The sequence below is a fragment of the Puma concolor genome, chromosome E1, assembly GCF_028749965.1.
Source record: "Puma concolor isolate L17-30 chromosome E1, mPumCon1.1.hap2, whole genome shotgun sequence".
Taxonomy (NCBI): domain Eukaryota; kingdom Metazoa; phylum Chordata; class Mammalia; order Carnivora; family Felidae; genus Puma; species Puma concolor.
Window position 1 is genome coordinate 63666213 of NC_141680.1, and position 20890 is coordinate 63687102.

Here is a 20890-nt window from a genome sequence, read left to right on the forward strand (position 1 = left end):
AAGCAAGATTTCTGTGGCTGTTCCATTGTATGGAAAGTGACATTAATTTTTTTCCTAGTGTTTGTTTCAAAGGACGGTGTGGGTTGTGAGTCCCTTTTATACACTAACGTGATAATTGATAAATGCCATAGTTCTGTTTGGAATTCTAGATGGTATTGTCTGTATAATTTATAATCAGGAAAACTAATGTAGCCAACGATGACCAGAATATTTAAATTTTTTATTAGCATTTCTGGCTTAATTAGATTCACCTTCTGCACATTCCTTCTGTTTATGCGTACTAATTACTTGCTCAGTTGCGTTCTGTGTCCTGTTGGTTTGCGGGGTGGTAAGGCTAGACTCTGCTGGGACGCCCAGGTGCATGTGGGAACCTCGGTCCAGGGTCCCTGCCTGCATGCATTGGTTGTCTTGAGTGAGGACAGGGTGTGTGTGTCCGGTGGCCCATGTGCTGCTGCCCTGTCCTGGGACAGGTGACTTTGGGCTGGCAGAGCTGTCACAGAAGTTCTAGAGTGGGTGTGGAGGGGCTTTGGTATTGAGGGTGGAGAAATGGAAGTCCGTATTGGTCTCCTGTATGATTAATGCTCTAGCCTCCTATGTATCCTTTTTTACTTTTTTATGTTTATTTTTGAGAGAGAGACAGAGCATGAGCGCGGGAGGGGCAGAGAGAGAGGGAGACACAGAATCCGAAGCAGGCTCCAGGCTCCGAGCTGTCAGCACTGAGCCCGACCGAGGGCTCGAACTCATGGGCTGTGAGATTATGACCTGAGCTGAAGTCGGATGCTCAACTTACTGAGTCACCCAGGAGCTCCTGACCCTTTTATTTTAAAGGAACTTTATGATTCTGTAGAATCCACATACAGTTTTACTAGCTGAATTCGAATGTTTCACAGTCAGGGCCTCAAAATTTCCTTTGAAGACTGTTCCCACAATGGAGTCACACCAGCGGTGATTGTGGCAGTTTGCACAGATGACCCCTTGGTGTGGTGCTGCCTCGTGTGGTCCATCCCTGTGCCAATGGCCCTTCCTGTGTGGCCTCCGGCGTGTCTCTCCAGGGCTGCTCTGTTGGACTCAGCTCCCTGATGTGGGGGAGCAGCAGGAAAGAAAATAGGAATCCAGCATTCACCCTTTGCTGTCTGTCTGACCCTGAGAAGCTTACCTTGAGCTCACGTTCCTCCTGTGGGGAGCGGAGGTGTGCCGGGGGCCCCGGGGCCCATGGCTGCTGTTGGCTCCCACTCACTCCCCCTCCACCCTGGCCCCACGGCGCCTCTCCAAACGATACTTGTACACTACTCCTGTGTGTATAACACACGCTTTGCCCTTAATTCTGCTGGGAAAGAAAAAGTGCCCCATTTTATTATTAACTGTTTGTATCCGAAGACACTTGCATTGTATGGAAGAAATCACGTTTCCATTCAGGTTGTTAGTTGCAGAAAACATTTAAGTTCTTTTTTTTTTTTTTTTTTTTAATTTTTTTTTTCAACATTTATTCATTTTTGGGACAGAGAGAGACAGAGCATGAACGGGGGAGGGGCAGAGAGAGAGGGAGACACAGAATCGGAAACAGGCTCCAGGCTCCGAGCCATCAGCCCAGAGCCTGACGCGGGGCTCGAACTCACGGACCGCGAGATCGTGACCTGGCTGAAGTCGGACGCTTAACCGACTGCGCCACCCAGGCGCCCCGACATTTAAGTTCTAATTGTATCTGGTGACGACCAGCAGATGGGCTGGAAAGGGGTACTTGACTCAGTTTCTGTTTGTTTCAGACTTACTGGGGGGCACCAGGGGAGGGGTGGGGGGTACGGGGGCACTGGGTACTCACGTACTGCTCTGTTTCAGGAAGCAGCCGTCTCGGCCCTGGCTGCACTCTGCCGCGAGTACTACGCCCGGGAGGCTGGGGAGGCAGATCCCGCTAGGCAGGGTGAGTGGGCCACAGGGGCTTCCTGCAGGAAGCGTGGGCGTGCAGGGCGTGGAGCGCTGCCCCCTGCTGCAGGGTGGACGGGTTTGGGGAGCTGGGGCTGGAGCTGGGGAGGGCGGAGATGGTGATGGCCGCTGGGGGGGTCTCTCGTGGACCCGTGGGGTTCATGGGGCATCTGGAGGCGTTGGTCTGTCTCTAGATGGGTGTGTGCCTGGCACGTGGGCATTCCCCTCACCCAGCACCAACGAGCGTTGATGCTCACGCACAGAACCCACACTTACGTCAGCAGCATTTGCCTGAATGACATTTTAAAGTAAACTTCCCCCCCCCCCTCGGCTTGGAGGTTCCCTTTGTACGTGGATGGAGCGCCTTCCTGCTCTGTCCTCCCACGGGACCTCCCGTTTCTGTTCCATTTTGTTTGTTTGCCTTGGTGCTTGTTCCTTGGCCCCTTCCTCTCTTGTCTGGAGGGTTTCCCGGAACCCCCTTGTGGTGGTTTGTCTGGCACATCACGGGTGCCTTTGGGATCTGGACTGCGTGGAGGTGTGGAGACGCTTCACGCTGACCTGCCGTGGTGCCCTGCGTGCGGCATCGCTTACACAGTGTTACCGAAGTGGCAAGACCGTCTCTTGAGCAGTACAGGAAGCACTCTTCTAAGTTACGTTAAATGGGTAAAAACCATGCGTGCGATAGTCTAAATCTACTTTCTGTGATTTTTCTCAAAAATAAGAAAATATTCTGTAATGGGATCTTCTGACCGGCTTTCCAAGTTTATGACATTTGTCCCTTGACCACAGTTTCACATAAAGAGTAACATTTTATATTTAGTCTAATTTTAAAAAATGGGACGATAATGTCACGATTCACGGTATGGCCTTGTGCACATGGGAGGAGTGGGCGGTGCTCTGGAGTAACCTTCCGGGTGCGGAGATCCCAGCCAGCGCTGCCAGGCGGCCGTGGTCACGCCCTGGCGGTTCCGGCGGCACTCCTCCGTCCTGACGCAGGCCCTTGAGGTTTCCGTGCACGTGTCTTGATGGTCGTGTTTGTTGAAGTCTAAGCAGTGAGGACAGGAATCTGTCATGGTGCTCAGATGGATTGGGGTGTGCAGAGCTGTGTTGGTGCACGCCAGCCCGGCCCCCCCACTGTCACCTGAGTCTGCTTTGCGTCCTGTGTCCCTGTCCCCTCTTCTGTCCCTGACTGCGGCCCTCTTGTCTGAGGAGAGTCTGTCTGCTCACGCGGTGCTGTCACCCAGCCACACTGGTGGCTTCTGCCCCTACAAACTCACCGTCCGTGGGGCCTGTCTCGCTCGTGAGGGGGGCATCACATCCACTGTGAGCATTCATTTTCGGAGTGAATAGGACTGCACTGGTTCTATTTTTTTTTAAGATTTTATTTTATTTTTTTTAAGATTTTATTTTTTTTTAAGATTTTGTTTTTATTTTGAGAGAGAGAGAAAGCACAAGCAGGGGAGGGGCAGAGTATCCAAAGCGGCACAGAGCCTGACATAGGGCTCGAACCCACAAACCATGAGATCATGACCTTACCCAAAGTCAGATGCTTAACCGCCTGAGCCACCCAGGCGCCATCATGCATCATGCGTTCCTGACCCCTCCTGGATTTATTCCCCTAAGAGTGAAATCATGTATTAAAATCCCCTAATAAAAAGTCTCAAGTCTGTTTTGATCTGAGCTACTGCTAAAGTACATCTGCTCCAGAAGCTGGCGGGGCTCGTCCATTTTTCTCACTGCTGCCTCGCACATTTCTGAGGTCTTAAGGAGCGTGTGTTCAGGAAGGAAGGCAGCGGCCCTGTTGTCACTTTCTTTCAGAGGAGCTGACCCGGCAGTATCTTGCTGACCTGCAGAGCCCAGAGGAGCTGACCCGCTGCGGCTTCTCGCTGGCTCTGGGTGCCCTCCCATGCTTCCTCCTGAGCGGCCGGCTGCAGCAGGTGAGGTGCCCCGAGCCCTGCGAGGTGGGCCTGCTGGGGGAGGGGCCGGGCAGGGTCCCACCACAAATCCACACCCGTCCAGGTGAGTGGCTGTGAGGACGGCAGCAGGGTGCTACTCTTCAGGGTGCCTGGTGGATGGTCTCATGTGACCGGAGGGACGTGGAGGGGCTGAGTGCTAGTCTGATGGAGGGAAGCTGTTGCTGTGTCTGTGGAAACACACTTGCCTTTAGACGTGTGCTGTGTCCCCTTCCTCCTGCCCCAGATGCCTTGGGGTCGGAGGCACAGCACGGACCTCCTAAAACTCAGGTACCCGGCTCTCAGGACCTAACGGCCCTTGGAGAAGTAGTGGATCGAGATACTGAGTCAACTGATCATTGGTCACAATGTCCAGCCCTGGGCCATGGGATGGAAAGGTGGCACTGGGGGTGCCCTGCGGAGGTGGTCTGCCCGGGGCACGTTCTGTCGGTAACTGGTTACCATCTTTCAGGTGCTGGCAGGCCTGGGAGCTGTGACCCTCATTCGTCCCGAGGATGTGAGCTTTGCTGAATCCAGGCGGGATGCCTTGAAGGCGATCTCGAGGTGGGTCCCCGGGCTGGCCCCCAAGTCTCTGCCCTCTCCTGCGCCAGCGACCAAACACTGAGGGCTCCAGAGAGCCCACTATCGCACCATGAATCTACTTTGAAGCAACATTGTAACTTTTTATTTTCTCGCTGGTTGTCGCTTTGGTGAATGTTAACCTTCTGTGCTTTAGGAACAGCAGGCCAGCTCGCAACTGGGCAACTGGGGCGTGAGCCTTAGCTGGAGTCTGGAAGTGCTGTGTGGAGCGGCCTGTGGTGCCGGCCACATGTGCACACACGCCAGGACGTGCTCTCCTCTCTCGTCCAGACCCTCTCCTGCTCTGCATGACACTGCTCCTTTCTTCTTGTCAGGATGGAGGGTGGGGGGCCAGGGGGCACAGGTCAAACGTTAGGAAATGTGATTTTGGGGGAAATGTGTCATTCGCCGTGTGCCAGCAAGGAAGAAGCTCTGGAATTCTGCGTCTACGTCTGAGGTTGTCCTGTTCCGAGCATTTCCTGTTGGGAAAGATGGGGCCTCAGACACTTGCCATATTTCACACGTTTTTAATTTCAGGGTTTGCCAGACGGTTGGCGTGAGGGCAGGAGGGGCCCCAGACGAAGTTGTATGTGAAGCGAACGTCTCTCAGATTTACCGCACGCTGCTGGGCTGTCTGCGCGACTACACCACCGACAGCCGTGGGGACGTGGGCGCATGGTAAGGTGGCAGGCGCGCCGGGCCCTCTGCTCGTCCTGGCGGGAGTAGCTTTGCGGGTGGACGGGGCTATGTCCAGCGTCTCCTGTTCACGGTCCTTGCCCGGTCGTGTGTTCCTGGGACAGCACAGCATCTGCGGGCCTGGCTCTCAGCTGCGTTCCTCTCTTCTCTGAAAAACACTAAGTTGTAACACAGACGCTGATGTCGCTTCCTCGTCCCAGCCCCTGTGGTCGGCTTTCCAGTTCTCTCTTGAGAAAGTTCACACAAACAGAGCCCCCAGCGTAGCCATTTAGGGCAAGAAGGGGCCAGACTACTTTGGAGGAGGAAGGAGCTGGGCACTGTGGACCTCGGCTCCTTGTGACGGGAAACAGGAAACCAGGAGGAAACCGGTGCAACTGTCCCCGCGAGGAAGCCCCCAACACCCTGTTGCAGCCTGAGCCATGAGAAGGCTGTGGCCGTGGCGCTCTGTGTCTTTGTGTCGTGTCTGTTCTTACGTCAGTAGCTGTCGCCTTTCCGGCATCTCAGGCTGCTTTTCTGTCTGCTGTGAAGACCAGACTGTCTTGCCCTTTGACTGGCAGAGCTGAGAGCTGCTTGCACGACTTCTGTCTCCCGTTCTGGACGCCCCGTGGTAGGGGCTGGCCGCGGTGGGGGTGTCGCTGGCGTCCACGGAGTCACTTTTATTACGACGCAAACAGAAGTTGAGCTTTATGTTAAAGCTCAAAAGAAGAAAAAAGAAAATGAAAGTGTTTTCCCAAATCTGACAAGGTTTTGGCCACATTTTTTAAATCTCCCCTGAGACCCTCCACTGTGAGCCCTGAAGCTCCACTCCTTTTTTTCAGTTTTTTCCTCTTCAGTTGTGTAAACTCTGCTAATTTATGTTCAGGTTCATTGGCTCTTTCCTGTGTCACGTCCATGCTGCCATCCGGCTCACCTGGTGACATTCGAATCTGTGTCGTATCATTACAGGTTCCTTTTGGTCTCTTCCCCACTTTCTGTGTCTGCCGACCTTTCCGCCTTTTCATTTGTCAGGATGTTCCCTCGCCCCACGGGCTGCTTCCCTTCCCTCCTTCTCAGCCTCCAATGGTGTCAGGGACACAACTCGCGTGGGCTCCTGACAGCCTTGATATGTCCTCGTAGATGCAGGCACCTCCCTAATTCCTGTGTCCTTGGGGAGGCCAGACAGCTGCCTTGTGGCCCCTGCAACAGCAAAGCCCCGACCCCTGTACTTCTCTGTCCCTGTGGGACGAGGGCCACGGGGCTGCACCCATCGGGGTCTGTGTCAGTGATGACGATCTGACCCCAGCCTGGGCTCACTTGTGCGCCTTGGAGAGTGGGTCCTTCCTCCTGCTGCTTTGTGGGGGGCGGGGGCGCGTGTGGTTTTGGAGCAGATTCTGGCTCTGGGCGGTTTGCTGTGGGGACGGGTTCCTTCACCCCTCCCGAGGGTGCTAATGGCTTTTTTGTGGCCAGTGGGCCTGGACTGAGTACAGAACTGTGGTCTCCATCTCGCTCCTGCATGGGCGTGGTGACCCCTGTAAGGGCCCATCTGTCACCTCACGTGGCACCTCACTGGTCATCCTCACTCCTCACAGTTCAAGCTAGAAGGATGGTGGGTTGTCATGGGTCCCTCAGTGGTACAGACGCTGACGTCTGTGAGGAGGAAGCTCGGGTGGGCTGTGCACACAGGTACTCGTGTCCTTCCCGAGGGCCCGCCATTGGGGAGCGCGTGTCAGAGCCCAGTGACGTTTGGTCCTTTCTCAGAGATTCCTACTCTCAGTAGAAAGTCTCCAGTGTTCGTTTATTTTTTCTATCTCTGTTCCTTCACGTCCCTCGCGGTGGTTCCTGCGGCAACCCTGCATCTGTTTCTTTTGTCGTCTTTTGCTATTTTAACACCTGGTCTTTTTTTGTTTTTCTGTCTATTCCTTGTGGTGTTAATTCTATCCAGAAATTGTACGTTCAGAATTGTGGAGGCTTTGGGAATGCACTTCCCTGCAGGGATCACGAAGGTTCCATCCGTCAGGCCTGCGGTGTGGGTGCAGATTGCCTGATGCCTTCAGCAAGCAGTCGGGTCGTGGCTGTGTGGCCTCCCAGCTGCCCAAGCCCGGCATTTGGGACCCTGGCCCGTGCTTGCCCTGCCAGGAGCTGGTGAGGCCCCGAGGGCGTGTGCAGCTTTGGGTTTGTCCTCTGTGCATCCCCACCACCTCTCCTGTGAGTGCTGTGCCCACAGACACTGGGGGTCCATGGGGACGCTCAGGCCTCCCGTCCCCCATGCCCTGCCCACCCTTGGCGTCTGTGTATTGGGTCCTGAGCAGCATCTGGTTGGCAGCCTTGCCCCAGGGACAGTCTGCCCAGCTCCTGTGAGCCCCCTCAAGGCCAACTTGTGCCTTGAGCGCCCCACACCTGCGCTCGGTTCGTCCGCCAGGCTCCCATGGGCCAGGACCTCCGTCTGTCGGAGAGGTCAGGTCTGTGGTCCCTGCTGCTCAGCTGTGTCCCCAGTCTGAAGTGCCGCTTTCACCTGGGGTCGGTCAGTGATGCTACAGGCTCAGGTTTTCACGGCGTGGAAGCTTCGTTTTCTTCAGCGTGCGTGAACGTGGAGTGAGTCTGTGAGAGCAGAGAGTGACATTCCGGTCACCCGCTGCACACGTCTGTCCCGACGTTTCTGTGCCGGTTTTGGTGTAGAGTCATGGTGTTTGTGCGCACACTGGGGATGTGGCATCTGCCTTCGGGCGTCAAATGCGCATCCTTGCTGGTGGAGCGTGGAGAAAGCGCTGTTGTCAGCTGCCTGTACTGGGTTTGGTGGATGTTTCTTACTGAAGCGATGATCAGTCTCTGAAACTCGCTCTGGTTGAGGGTGTGTGGCCGACAGGTCACATGGCGCCTGGGCTCTTCACTGCATCGTTGTCCCTGCAGGGTCCGTGAGGCCGCTATGACCAGTCTGTTGGACCTGATGCTCCTGGTGGCGAGGGAACAGCCAGAACTGATCGAGGCCACTGTGTGAGTGCCCCCTGTGTGGGGGTTGGGTCCGGCCTGCGGGTGGGTGCCTGCATCAGGGGTGCGGCCGGGGTCTCTTGGGCCTCCCTTCCCTCCCACCCACCCCACCCCACCCCACCCCACCCCAGCTCACCGCTTCCACCCAAGACCTGGTGCTCAGGCCTCTGAGGTGTCAGGTCTGCTGCGGTGGCTGCCGTGCTTGTGGGGTTGCTCTGGGTGGTGCCCTGGGCTCACACGGGGCTAACGGCCTTGCTCTTGGTTTGCAGCTGTCAGCAGGTCATGTGTTGCGTGGCCCAGCAGGCAAGTGAGAAGATCGACCGGGTCCGCGCGCACGCCGCCCGCGTGTTCATGGCCCTGCTGCATTCTGGTGGCTCCCCTGTCCCCCACGTGCCCCATCGAGAAGAGCTGGAAAAGCTCTTCCCCAGGTATGGGAGGCCGGGATCCCCGACCCCCAGTGGGCACGGGCGACCCTCCAGCTTGTCGGCTCACTGTCTGCAGGTCCGACATGGCCTCTGTGAACTGGAATGCACCGTCCCAGGCCTTCCCTCTCGTCACCCAGCTCCTGGGGCTGCCTGCCTACCGCTACCACGTCCTGCTGGGGCTGGCTGTGTCTGTGGGCGGCTTGACGGAGTCCACGGTAAGGAGGCCTCTTCCCAGGTCCACGGTTGTGGGAGGCGTCTGCCCGGGGGCTGGGGCAGTGTGGGAGGTTCGAATGGGCACACACGGTGTCTGGCGCCTTTTCGGGTGGCAGCCGGAGGCTGAGAGGTGCATTCTGGGAGGCCTGCTGTCGCCTTGTGTGCTGTTTTTTTCCCGCTTTGGGGGTCAAAGTGGGGTCAAGGGTCCACCCCTTCCCCTGGCCTTGGGTTTCCAGGGCAGGACCCCCAAGGGTGGCATTAACCTCTCACAAGAGTGGGCCGGTGTGCCCACTAGGAAGAGTACGGAATTACGAGGAACACTGCGGGGAGCTTCTGTGCACGTGGCATCTCGCCACAGGCAACACAGAACAGTGTGGTTTTGTGCTCCCTGGGCTTGTTGGCACACGTGGACTTCACTTGCCAGCTGCTGCTTGACCCTTTGTCTTCGTCTGTCTTCTTCGCGCTGTCTTTCCTGGATAGGTTTGGTCTGTTGGGTGCGTTTTCCGTCACCTGCTGTCCTTCCTGCTGGTGTAGCAGTCATGCGGTCCCTTAACACAGTCTCCACTGGACCCAGAAGCAGTGTCGGGGGTGGGGGGCACGTGTCCTCCCCTGCGCGGTCACACGCAGGCTTCCACGGGGACGGCCGTGCATCTTCTGTCATCTGCCCTTGCCCTCGGGGGCTGCTGCCGCGGGAGCCCCGTCTGGTGGTGCCGCCCGCCGCCCAGCCCCGCTTGGCGCTCGGCAGCTGCCCTCTGACGCTCCCACCTGTGATCTGTTGGAATTCCTTGTCCGCCCAGTGGTGTGTTCACGGTTCCCATCTCCTCTGGAACGTTCTCTGCCCTCCTCGTTCTCGTTCAGGGTTTCCACGCCCCACATTTCCACCTATGCTCTGTCCTCCCTGGTTTTCAGACTTCTTTTCCAGGTGCTATTGTGTTCTGCAGCTTTTTATTTTTTAAGTTTACTTTTATGTATTTTGAGAGACAGCAAGCAGGGGAGGGGCAGAGAGAGAGAGAGAGAGGGAGGGAGGGAGGGAGGGAGGGAGAGAGAGTCCTAAGCAGGCTCCATGCTGCCAGTGCAGAGCCCGATGCAGGGCTTGATCCCATGAACTGTGAGATTGTGTGTGACCTGAGCCGAAATTGAGAGTCGGAGGCTCCACCAACTGAGCCCCCCGGGCGCCCCCCCTCTTGTGCTTTTGCACTGTGGGCTTATCCCTGTAATTGTGTTTTCCCTGACAGGTAACCGATAGCATCTCCATGTCCCTCGTCTCATAGTTACGGTACCTGCGCTCTTAGGTGGGGCCTGAGTCCGCTCGCTTCCTCTTGTTGACTCATTGCCAGTGACTCACTGTCCTGGGTCTGTGCGTGGAGGCGTGTGACGCCGGTCTGGGGGGGGCGCTGCCTTTGCCGCTGTGGGCAGTGTCGCAGGGCTTGGTAGGAGCAGGGTCTCCTGGGCGCCAGCCTCCAGCTGCCGGTTGGCTGCAGGGCACCTGGATCCCTGCTGTGCCCGCTGCCGGCTGTGTCCGCATCCACGTTGGTCACTGTGCACGGGACCAGCTCTGTGTCAATTCCTTCTGCTAGTCCATTGGGGTCCGTGGGGAGGGTCTCTGAGTATCTGCTCCCCTGACCTGACCTGCTTCCTGGGAGCCCCTCTGCAGCCTCCACTGAGGCCAACTTGGGGTCATTGTGGCAGATTTAGCGCTCAGTCTGTGCTGCTGCCCCAGGGGAAGCATTTCCGTGTCAGTGCTCATTCCGCGTCTCTGCTTGTGCCCCATCTGGCAGGACATTTCGAAGACCCACATGCTCTGTGGCTCCATCCCCTCAGCTCCCTAGTGGATGTTCCAGCGTGACCATCGAGGTCGACCCTGGGGCAGGTGGCGAGGGGGCGGTGGTTTTGTCACCGTCACGAGAGTGCTTTCCCTGTTGCAGGTCAGGTACTCCACGCAGAGCCTCTTTGAGTACATGGCGGGGATCCAGAAAGACCTGCGGGCCCTGGAGGGCTTCAGCGGGACCCTCCTGCAGGTCTTTGAGGACAACCTTCTGAACGACAGGTACGGGCCGGGGCCTTCGCGATGGTTCTCAGACCTCCAGGGTGTCGATTGTTCTCATTGGGATTTCACTTCAAGGGAGCGGTGAGGTAGATCCAGGTGGGACCCCAGGTGCCCCCAGCTCGCGGGACTCCACTGGCCACACCACCATCACGGCGCCAGTGGAACTAGCACGCCTGTATGCACTGGGCGTGAAGACGACCCAGGCTGTGAGCCTGGGAGGGTGAGTGTGGATTTTCCATGAGGTGACATCTCCCCAGTCTGTGCACGGACGCGTCCACTATGTAGGCAGGGTCTCTGCACGCCAGGACCGAGCATCACAGCAACAGTTGGGGGACGTGTTTTCTGAGCATCTTTGCCACGCTGTTTTGCTAACTGCTTTTCCACGAAGGCGATATGGACCCTGACCCTGGGATGGGGTGTTCCCTGAAGTCCTCTGACAGGGTTCAGACTCAGTTCAGGACTCAGTTCTCAACTGTGGGTTACAGCGGTGTGGCCGCAGGCCGTCACCAGGCCATCCTGTCTGTGAGAAACAAAAGGGAGTTTAGCCGTTGGAAGTGTGAGTGACGTCTCATGAAATGCAGACGGAGGGTGCAATTCGATGGACTCTGTCAGCAGCCCGAGACCATTCACGACACGACACGCTCATCCCCCAGAAGCGCCCTGCACCCTCCCAGCCCCAAGGCAACTGCTCATCTGCTTTCTGTCACTGGAGCTTGTTTGGCATTTCCAAAACACATTTTTTTTTTAACGTTTATCCATTTTTGAGAGAGAGAGCATGAGTGGGGGAGGTAGAGAGAGGGAGACACAGAATCAGAAGCAGGCTCCAGGCTCCAAGCTGTCAGCACAGAGTCTGACGTGGGGCTTGAACTCACAGGCTGTGAGATCTTGACCTGAGCCGAAGTCGGATGCTCAACCGACTGAGCCACCCAGGTGCCCCAAACCTTTTAAATGAAAATGTAAAATTCAGTTGTTTTAAAAATGCTCACATTTTGTCATACAAGACTCACTGTTGTTTTGTACAATTAGATTTTCTCACTTATGTACCACTTTCTTTGCTCTGTGCTCCTTCTTAGATTTTGGCTTTACAACCTGTGATCACTTTTCTTTTGGCTGAAAAGCATCCTTTTGGCTTTCCTTTGGGAGGGTCCTCCTGGTAGAAAACTGCATCACTAGAAATAAAAGCAAATGGTCTTCAGTCTGAATAATGTCTTTTTTTTTTTCTTTTATTGGGGGGGAGGGGCAGTAGGAGAGAGAGAGAGAGAGAGAGAGAGAGAGAGAGAGAGAGAGAATCCCAAGCAGGCTCCATGCTCAGCACAGAGCCCGACACGGGGCTCAAACCCATGAACCCTGAGATCGTGACCCGAGCCAAAGTTGGACGCTTACCCAACAGAGCCCTCCAGGTGCCCCTTAAGTTTTGAGATTTCTCACCTGCGCTGCACAAACCCTTCGTCAGACACCCTCTTCTGGGGCGGTGGCTTGTCCTTCATGCCCTTGGCCGACTCTTAGCAGGTGCCTGCATGCTCTCCAGCTTCTCCCCTGTGGTTTTGCAGGTGTGTTTGTTGTCAGGCAGAGTCCTAGCCTGACTCAAGGCCATGAAGGTTTTCTCTTATGTTTTCTAGAAGACTCCTAGTTTTGGGTTTTATGTTTAGACGTAAGGTCCATTTTGGGTTACTTTCTGTGTGTGACATGAGTGACGGATCCGGGTCCGTGTGTTGGTTCCGCCTGTGAGTGTCCAGTGTGTTGAAAGACTGTCCCTTCCACGATGTTGCTTTTCCATCTTTTCATAAATTGTGAACATGTAAGCTTATTTCTGGACTTCTCTGCTCTTTGGTTTATGCTGTCCCCAATCCCTCGAGCTTTGTGGCTGAAATTAAGTGGTGCCAGCCCGGCTGTCTCTTCCCTTAGTTGTTGGGGCTTTCCTTGATCTTAGCATTTCCATATGAATTCTTCAGTAGGTTTGTCATTTCCTACACCATGTTCTGCCTGGATTTGGATTGGGATGGGGTCGGCTCTGGGGTTGGCGCCTGGCCCTCAGCGCTTGCCTTCTCCTCTCAGGGTGTCTGTGCCGCTGCTGAAGACGCTGGACCAGATGCTGGCCAACGGCTGCTTTGACCTCTTCACCGTGGAGCAGAAGTAAGTGCGCCCCGCTCGGTCCCGCTCTGTCAGGCAAGCCTCGGAGCGCGCCTTGTAGAGATGAAGCGATGAGATGCCGGAGATGAGAACCTAGAAGGTGATTTTCTGCGCGTTCAGGAATGGTCTGTGCCATCAAGAGGCTTCGGCTGCCCTCCGGTGAGGCTGGGGCTGTGCCTCGGCCGGGCTCCTATGGTAGCACTGGCGCCCAGGTGGGAAGAGACCTAATGAGGTGAGGCGTCTGTACTGTCGTGGTGGCAGGTCTGGTGCTGAGGCTGGAGAGGCCCGCACGGACGGAGGAGGACAGAGTGGGTCCGCGGGGGGCTGGCCAGGTGTGGGCACAGAGGATGGGTGCACAAGGGTTCTTCGGACACCCTAGTGCAGGGACACACAGCAGCCCTGGGTCAGCTCCTGGCCAGCGAGCTCTGGCGTCGAGGTCATGGTGGCTGGTTTATCTCATTAGGGCCTGATGATTTCCACTGGATCCCAGGCTTTGAGGGCTTTGCCTCTGGGCTGGGCCTTTTGTGCCCTGTGGGTCGCCTGGAGCCTCCTCCTCCTGGGCACGTTTCAGGGACGTGGGAAGAGCCATGCCAGGTGGGCCCTGAGTGGCGTTTTCTCACGTGCACTGTCTCCCACTCTGTTTGCTCCTGGCGACAGCCTTTGTGGGCTGTCGGCCCTGCTCCTCGGTGGTACTGTTGCCACCGTGTCCCCTTCGCACTCACCTTTGCCTCTTGGGCCTCGGTGATCACCGTCCTCGGCAGTCTGCAGCCACGTGAATTTCGTTGGGCATTAGTGTCAGGTGGAGGCTGAGTCCGGTGCCTGTGCCTCCATTTTTGCTGCGTCACTGACTCCCTGGTGTCCAGCGCCATCTGCACCCGGGACTCGCCAGCCTGGCTGTGGGACGGGGTCCTTGTATGGATCGCGTCACTTGGCTTGCCGAACGTTTTGTTTCGAGACCTAAACGCAGATTTTCCTGGCTTAAAATTTTTGAAAGAAACAGGAGAAAGTGTCTCGTTAACAAACACGGCTCATTTTATTTCTGGGCAGTTTTGTAGTTTTGTCAGTTCTTTCCTTTTTTTTTTTTTTTATTTTTTTTTAACGTTTATTTATTTTTGAGACAGAGAGAGACAGAACATGAACGGGGGAGGGTCAGAGAGAGAGAGGGAGACACAGAATCTGAAATAGGCTCCAGGCTCTGAGCTGTCAGCACAGAGCCCGACGTGGGGCTCGAACTCACGAGCCGTGAGATCATGACCTGAGCCGAAGTTGGACGCTTAACCGACTGAGCCACCCAGGCGCCCCTCCTTTTTTTTTTTTTTTTTTTTTTAAAGTAGGTTTCAAGCTTGGCATGGAGCCCGATTTGGGGCTTGCACTTACAAACCATGAGATCATGTCCTGAGTTGAGACCAAGAGTCAGATGCTCAAACAACCAAGCCACCCAGGCACCCTGGTGGTTTTGTCTGTTTCTGCTTTGGGTGTTTGGTCTTCTGTTCTGGAGCGTGCGGGTGTAGGTTCAGGCTTGTGTTTCAGTGGCCCGTTTCATTATTCTGTTGCTGCTTTGTTTTATACTATGTCTGCTCTTGTGCTGATCAGGCTGCACCAGCTTCTTCTGACTTTGAACTTGTACCTTTCTCTGTTCTGTGACTCCTGTCTTCACGTACTTAAATTTGGTGCATCTCTTATGAGCAGGATGAAACTCAGTCGGACCTCCTCTGACTGTTAAACTGGCTCATTCGGCCTCGGAGCTGCTTCTATGGATGTTTTCCACTGGTCCTGCCTGCTGTGCATCCCTCCTTCCTCCCTGTTTGATCAGTTAAATGATTTTTATCATTCAGCAGCACTGTTCACTTTCTGTTTTTTCAGTGGCCACTCTGTCAAAGTCTCACTTTCTCTGTTTTGCCCTCTTCCTGCACAAAACCGAGGACATTAACATGTTTATTGACTTCCCTTGGGTTATGTGAGCTCATCATGTGTTGTATCGTAGGTACGTTGTCACTTAGTTTTGTGCGGTTGACGTCTGTGTTAAGTTACCCACATACTTGCTGCCGTCTGTGTCCTCACTGCCCCGGCCCCGCTCCGTGTCTACCCAAAGATCATCCTTTCCAGGTCCCTCTAGTGAGGCCCGCTGGCAGTAAATCCTTTATGATTTTGTTTGTGAGTTACTTTCAGAGCACATAGGACTCTAGGCAGACGTTTTATTTCGGGACCGAAACCTCTTTCTTGTTCTGACTTCCATTGCTTTTGAGATGTTGCCTGTAAGTCTGGAGTCTGACAGAGGCAGTCTGGGTTTTCTGCCTCCTTTGAAGTTTTCTCTCCAAGAAATCTCCACTGCCCATTCAATGGGTCTAGTTGTTGATTACATACTTGTCTGTCCTGCCACAACTTTGTTAAACTTGAAAACGTGATTTTGTTTTCTGTGTTCTAGAAAAATCTGTAGACGCTCCGCCCCTCCCCTGCCCCAGCTCCCCCAAGGCCACGCTGCATCCCACGACCTGTCCTCCACCTATGATTCTTTCCTGACACATTTCTTCTTCTCCTCCTCCTCCTCTTTTTTTTTTTTTTTTTTTTTGTAACACTTATTCATCTTTGAGAGACAGAGAGGGAGAGAGAGCGTGTGATTGGGGGAGGAGCAGAGAGAGAGGGAGACACAGAATCTGAAGCAGGCTCCAGGCTCCGAGCTGTCAGCACAGAGCCTGATGCGGGACCCGAACTCACTGGCTGCGAGATCATGACCTGAGCCGAAGTCGGACACTCAACCGACTGAGCCACCCAGGTGCCCCATCTCCTGGCACATTTCTGACCCAAGCAGAAAACGGCCAAGTTGAGGTGTGCGGTTCTTATTTTCGGTTTTTGTATTTTTCAGATGCAGCTCTTTCTTTAGTTTGTTTCCCAGCCTGCCAGCTTTTTGCCCTCCTGGACATGGTGTTGGGGTCTTTCCGTGTGCTTCTGGTCTCCGTCCTCGTTGGGCTGTCTGGTTTCTGCAGCCCATGGTGTTGGGGGTTGGGCTTTCTCATTTGTCTGCTTACTCGTCGTCCGGACGCCGAGCGTGTGCAGGTAACCTGTGGCCACGGCGTCTTTGTTCGCCCTTTCTAGGCCTCGAGGGCAGCGGTAGCAATCCAGACCCTCCCAGCTCCACATCCCAGAGAGGTGCTCCCCCACCTGGGGGTCGCCTTCTAGGTCTGGCAGGTGCATACCTGTGTCGAGACCGAGCTCTGGGTCTCCTCTCAGCTGGAGGCTGGGGACAGCACACCGGGCTCCTCTGGCAGGTCGGTACGCCTTCGTTGTGATGCACCAGTGGTGCCAGGCTCACCTCTGGGAGTGGAGGCAACGGAAACTCCAGCTGCTGCCTGTAGAATGGTCTCTGGGTCCAGGCAGGGAGGGGCTTCTGTGCAGGTGGCTGTAAGCCAGCAGGGTCTCTCGCGGCCCAGACGCGGGTGTGCGGGAACAGACTGCAGCGGGACAGGAGAGCAGGTGGGGCCACAGAGCCACTTACACAGCAGACACTCAGTCCGCACAGTTCTGAAGGCAGGAGGTCTGAGGTCAAGGTGCCAGCGATTCAGGTCCTGGTTTGCAGAGAGACCCTTCCTGCTATCTTCACGCGGCAGAGGGCGGTCATCTCGTGTGTCTGTTCTCATGAAGACACTCATGCCATCGGGGGACTCAGACTCGTGACCTAATTGTGTCCGAGGCCCCAGCTGGTAATACCCTCACAGTGGGGATCAGAGCTTCAACATGTGAATTCGGGGGATGCAGACGTTCAGTCCAGGTCACAGATGTTTTGTCTGAGATGCTCATTACATCCCAGAGGGATGGCTCTTCAAGGCTGGAGCCCAGTGGAAAGAGGGTGGGTGGTGTGTGAACTGGGAGATCAGCAAGGGAGCGGGTGTAGACAGAGAAGGGACCGATGGCTCTGTGGGGTGTTGCATTTTTATGAGGAGGACGAGGAGCAGGAGGCAGCAAAGCCTCTGGGAAGTAGGCAGAGTTGGAGCACGTCACAGCAGGGTCGTTGGTGATCACGTAGGTTGGGGACGGCGTGACTGTGGCCCCTACTGACACGGTGGTCACTTGGTCCCTGATGAGCATTTCGGTGAGCCGTGGGGAGAAGCCTATGGAGGCGAGGGGCTGGAGGTGCACACTGACCACTCTGGGTGACAGGGACGCGGAGGGGGCAGTCGGGGTGCCAGCTGATGGAGAGAGACTGAGGGCCACTGTCCCTGAGGACAGGACGTCTCCCCAGCAGCCGGGGAGGAGAGCACAGGGGCAGTAGAACCCCCCCCCTCTCCCTCCCCGCATGGCTGCCACACTGGAGACAGAGGAGTGGATCTCTCTGGCAGGGACTTTGCTGTCCTGATCCCCCATATTGTCATCAGCTGTGCAGAGTGTAGGACACGTGTCCATGCTCTGGCCGCTGCCTGGTTCTCCTTGGCCCTGGGGCCAGGCCTGGTTATGAGATGGCCATCCCTTCCCTTGGTCCTGCGTTGAGGCCCCACTAGCTGGTGCTACCGTCTGGTGCACCTGATTCTTTCCCTTGTGGCGTGCCTGGGATCCACCTGCCCCCCGCCCCCCGCCCCCGTCGGCGAAGACGGGGAGGCGCGTGAAAGGGACAGGCGGCCATCCGTCCTGTACTGGTAAAGGAGCCCATTAACGTAACCTGTTGTGGTACCCTGAGGGACACGGCCCTCTGGTCACCTGGGCAGCGCTGCACCAGATGCCACAGTGGGTCCGTGCTCCGCGTGCTCTGAGAGCTCCTCTCTGGTGTCCTGTCCTTCCCTTGCAGCCACCCCTTCGGCGGGAAGCTGCTTGCGCTTTGCAAGGAGGAAATCAAGAAGTCTAAGGATGTGCAGAAACTGCGGTCGAGCGTCGCCGTGTAAGTCTCCAGTTCCTCGTTGTGACGGTAAAAGGAAGGGTCTGTCAGGCGGGAGATACTCACTCTGGAGTCGGTGCTCCGACTTCCGTGGACAGCCTGTCGGCCTCAGGGGTCAGCGCAGATGGCCTCCGGGGAGGGGCTGTGTCTCTTCGGGGGCGTCCTCACCGGAGGCAGGTTTTCCTGGAAACAGACCCGATTCACCCGACACTGGAGAGGCGGACCGTGTTGTTCCAGTGGATGCTGGACGTGGGGCCACGCTCGCCCGGGTTCTTTGGGGGCGGACGCAGGGCCGTGCTCACCTGGGCCGTCACTCCCGCAGGTTCTGCGGGATGGTGCGGTTCCCGGGCGACGTGAGGAGGAAGGTGCTCCTGCAGCTGTGCCTGCTGCTCTGCCACCCGTTCCCTGTGGTGAGTGTGCTTGCGGCTCTCCCCGATCACGCGCTGGCACCTGGAGCCGTATCTGGGGGCAGCGCCGGGCTCACACCCCACAGGGTGCATGTGGGGGCCCCATGAATGGCGGGTGCTGCAGCCTGACCCACCCGGCTCACGTGTCCCGGGAGTTCCATTTTCCACCGGCTGAAAAACCACTCTTCAAATAATGCAAACGTGCCACTTTGCTGGGAGGCAAAAGTGATGCTTGTATTGGACACACTGGTTCTCAAAGTGGGGATCACTGGGCCGGCTGCAGCACCCCCCCCCCCCAGAAATGCAGATTCTCAGGCTGCCCCACCTGCCGACTGAGGAACCCTGGGGGGTGGGCCCGGGGTTCTGAGACCACCCGCCCCACAAGGTGTTTTGCAGGCAGGCAACTCGAGAAGAAAACAGGGGAGGTGGGTTCCTGGGTGAGGAGCAGGGTTTTTTTTTTTTTTTTTTTTTTTTTTTTTAATGTTTGAGAGAGTGCACATGCGAGAGGGGGAGGGGGAGAGAGAGAGAGAGACTGACCATCACAGAGCCCCATGTGGGGCTCGATCCCATGAATCGTGAGATCATGACCTGAGACAAAAACCAAGAGTCAGACCCTCAACCAACTGAGCCCCTGAGGTGCCCTGAGGAGGCGGGTTTTAGTGATGCATTTTAGCAAGAATAGTGTGGCCTCGCTCCTCCCTGATAAGGCTGCTGTGGGGCAGCAGGGAACAGAGCAGCCCACACCGCGGCTTGCTTGTCATGGGTCCAGCTGTGGCCAGGGCCCCAGGTCACTTTCTTCCTTTTATTTTTATTTTTTTTTATTTTTATTTTTATTTTTTTTTTAAATTTTTTTTCAACGTTTATTTATTTTTGGGACAGAGAGAGACAGAGCATGAACGGGGGAGGGGCAGAGAGAGAGGGAGACACAGAATCGGAAACAGGCTCCAGGCTCTGAGCCATCAGCCCAGAGCCTGACGTGGGGCTCGAACTCACGGACCGCGAGATCGTGACCTGGCTGAAGTCGGACGCTTAACCGACTGCGCCACCCAGGCGCCCCAACTTTCTTCCTTTTAACAAGCTACATGGGTCTCAGGTTCCAGTCCGACCTGGGGGCGTGCCTGGCCCCATGTCCCTGCTCCCTGAGCAGGGTTCTGTCACTCTGCTTGAGTTCTATGGGCCTTGTCTTCCTGCTGATGCGCTATGTCCTGCCCAGATCCGGAAGACCACGGCCAGCCAGGTGTACGAGATGCTGCTCACCTACGGTGACATCATGCGTGAGGACGTCCTGGATGAGGTCATGGCTGTGCTGGGCACCACGGCCTGGTGAGTGCAAGGTCCCTTCCCATCTCCCCACCCGGCCCGGTGCGGCACCTCAGTGAATAGGGATGTCCAGAGCCCCCCTTCCTGTCCCCGAGGTGTCCCCCAGAAACCCTCTGAAGGGGTGAGGAGAGTGAGGCTCCCAGCCCTCGATGGCATTACCATGAGGTAGTGGCCCTGTTTGTACCCAGGGGGCTGGGCAGGCCCCGCGGACACGGGGAGGGGAGGAGGTGCCTCTAGTTCAGGTGGGAAAATGTTCAAAGTGAAAAGGTGGGTGGTTCTGATCACTGATTGGTTAGAAGCTAATTGTTTATTTCTCTCTGGGCCGCTTTTGTTAAGTAATTGCGTCATGGGCTCTGGGTGCTGATGGGGTCGGGGTCACTTTGGGAATGGCTCCTCCTGCCCCCGAACTGCAGCATCAGAAGTGCCAAGAGGGGAGCGGCAGGGGGCGGGGTTCACCCTTTGCGGGGACGTGCCAGCACTGTGGCCAGGGCCTCCAAGGGGACAGGTGCCGCCACGCCCAGCTCCCCACAGAGGAGGCTGTGGTGGCAAAGGCCACACGTGGATGTGTCCAAACATCAGAAAGGGTGGAAGGAGACCAGAGAGTAGGTGTTCCCCTGCCCTTGCCCCTCCCCCTCCCCAGCCCTCTCGTCCCAGATACCCGGTTCCTTCCCAGGGTGTCCAGGGCCTTTGGCTTCTCGTGGGTCCCTCAAGTCACAGCTGGGCCCCAGAGCTGGTTTTAGGTGCAGTGTCCTGAGGTGTCGTTTGCTTTTGGACTTGGTAAGTTGGGACAGCAGGTGTGTTACGTGGGGGCGGGGCTGATGGAGAAGGATGCGTGGACAGTGCCGAGAGCGGGAAAGGCACAGCCCGTGAACGCAGGCTTGATCGGGTGCACCAGATAACAGGTCACAACAGCCGTGTGGGGGATGCTGCTGCGTTCCAGGCACCCTGCGTGCTCACGTGCGCACATGCTCACCCACACGTGCCATCTACAAGGTGACGGCTGTGCTCACTGCCCATCTTAGGCCAGGCGGTGGCCCATGGAGGCACCGGTGGTAAGGTTGGTGCGCTCGCATCAGCAGGTGAGGACACGCATAACCAGCTTACGTGTGTTTCCCCTGAGATTGTGACCTTCCTAGGAGGGCTGAGCTGTCCACAGAGCCCCAGAGGCCGGCTCCTGTGCTCGGGCGTGAAGGACAAAACAGGGCCTCTGGTTTCAGGGCTTCCTGGAGGTTTTCAGGGATACATAGATCTTGGGGAGGAGGGAACTCTGGTGAACGTCTTTGCCAAGCCGCTCATGAGAGCTCCAGAACCGAAAATGTGGGCTCGGGAGGTGTGGGTGACCCACGTTTTGAACAGCCGGGCCGCTGACCTAA

At 56.3% G+C, this 20890-nt stretch overlaps 1 protein-coding gene across 2 annotated transcripts in view; it reads left to right on the forward strand.

The window, feature by feature from the left end:
- Window positions 1-20890, forward strand: part of TBCD (tubulin folding cofactor D) — a 159807-nt gene that overhangs the window by 134548 nt on the left and 4369 nt on the right. For both annotated transcript variants that reach the window (XM_086688345.1, XM_025927753.2), the window contains 12 exons: window positions 1837-1918; window positions 3739-3857; window positions 4345-4436; window positions 4989-5129; window positions 8034-8117; window positions 8381-8539; window positions 8613-8751; window positions 10675-10796; window positions 12852-12929; window positions 17704-17793; window positions 18113-18200; window positions 19411-19520. In XM_086688345.1, coding sequence (XP_086544471.1) covers window positions 1837-1918; window positions 3739-3857; window positions 4345-4436; window positions 4989-5129; window positions 8034-8117; window positions 8381-8539; window positions 8613-8751; window positions 10675-10796; window positions 12852-12929; window positions 17704-17793; window positions 18113-18200; window positions 19411-19520 — 1304 coding nt within the window. The remainder of the gene's footprint in view (window positions 1-1836; window positions 1919-3738; window positions 3858-4344; window positions 4437-4988; window positions 5130-8033; window positions 8118-8380; window positions 8540-8612; window positions 8752-10674; window positions 10797-12851; window positions 12930-17703; window positions 17794-18112; window positions 18201-19410; window positions 19521-20890) is intronic.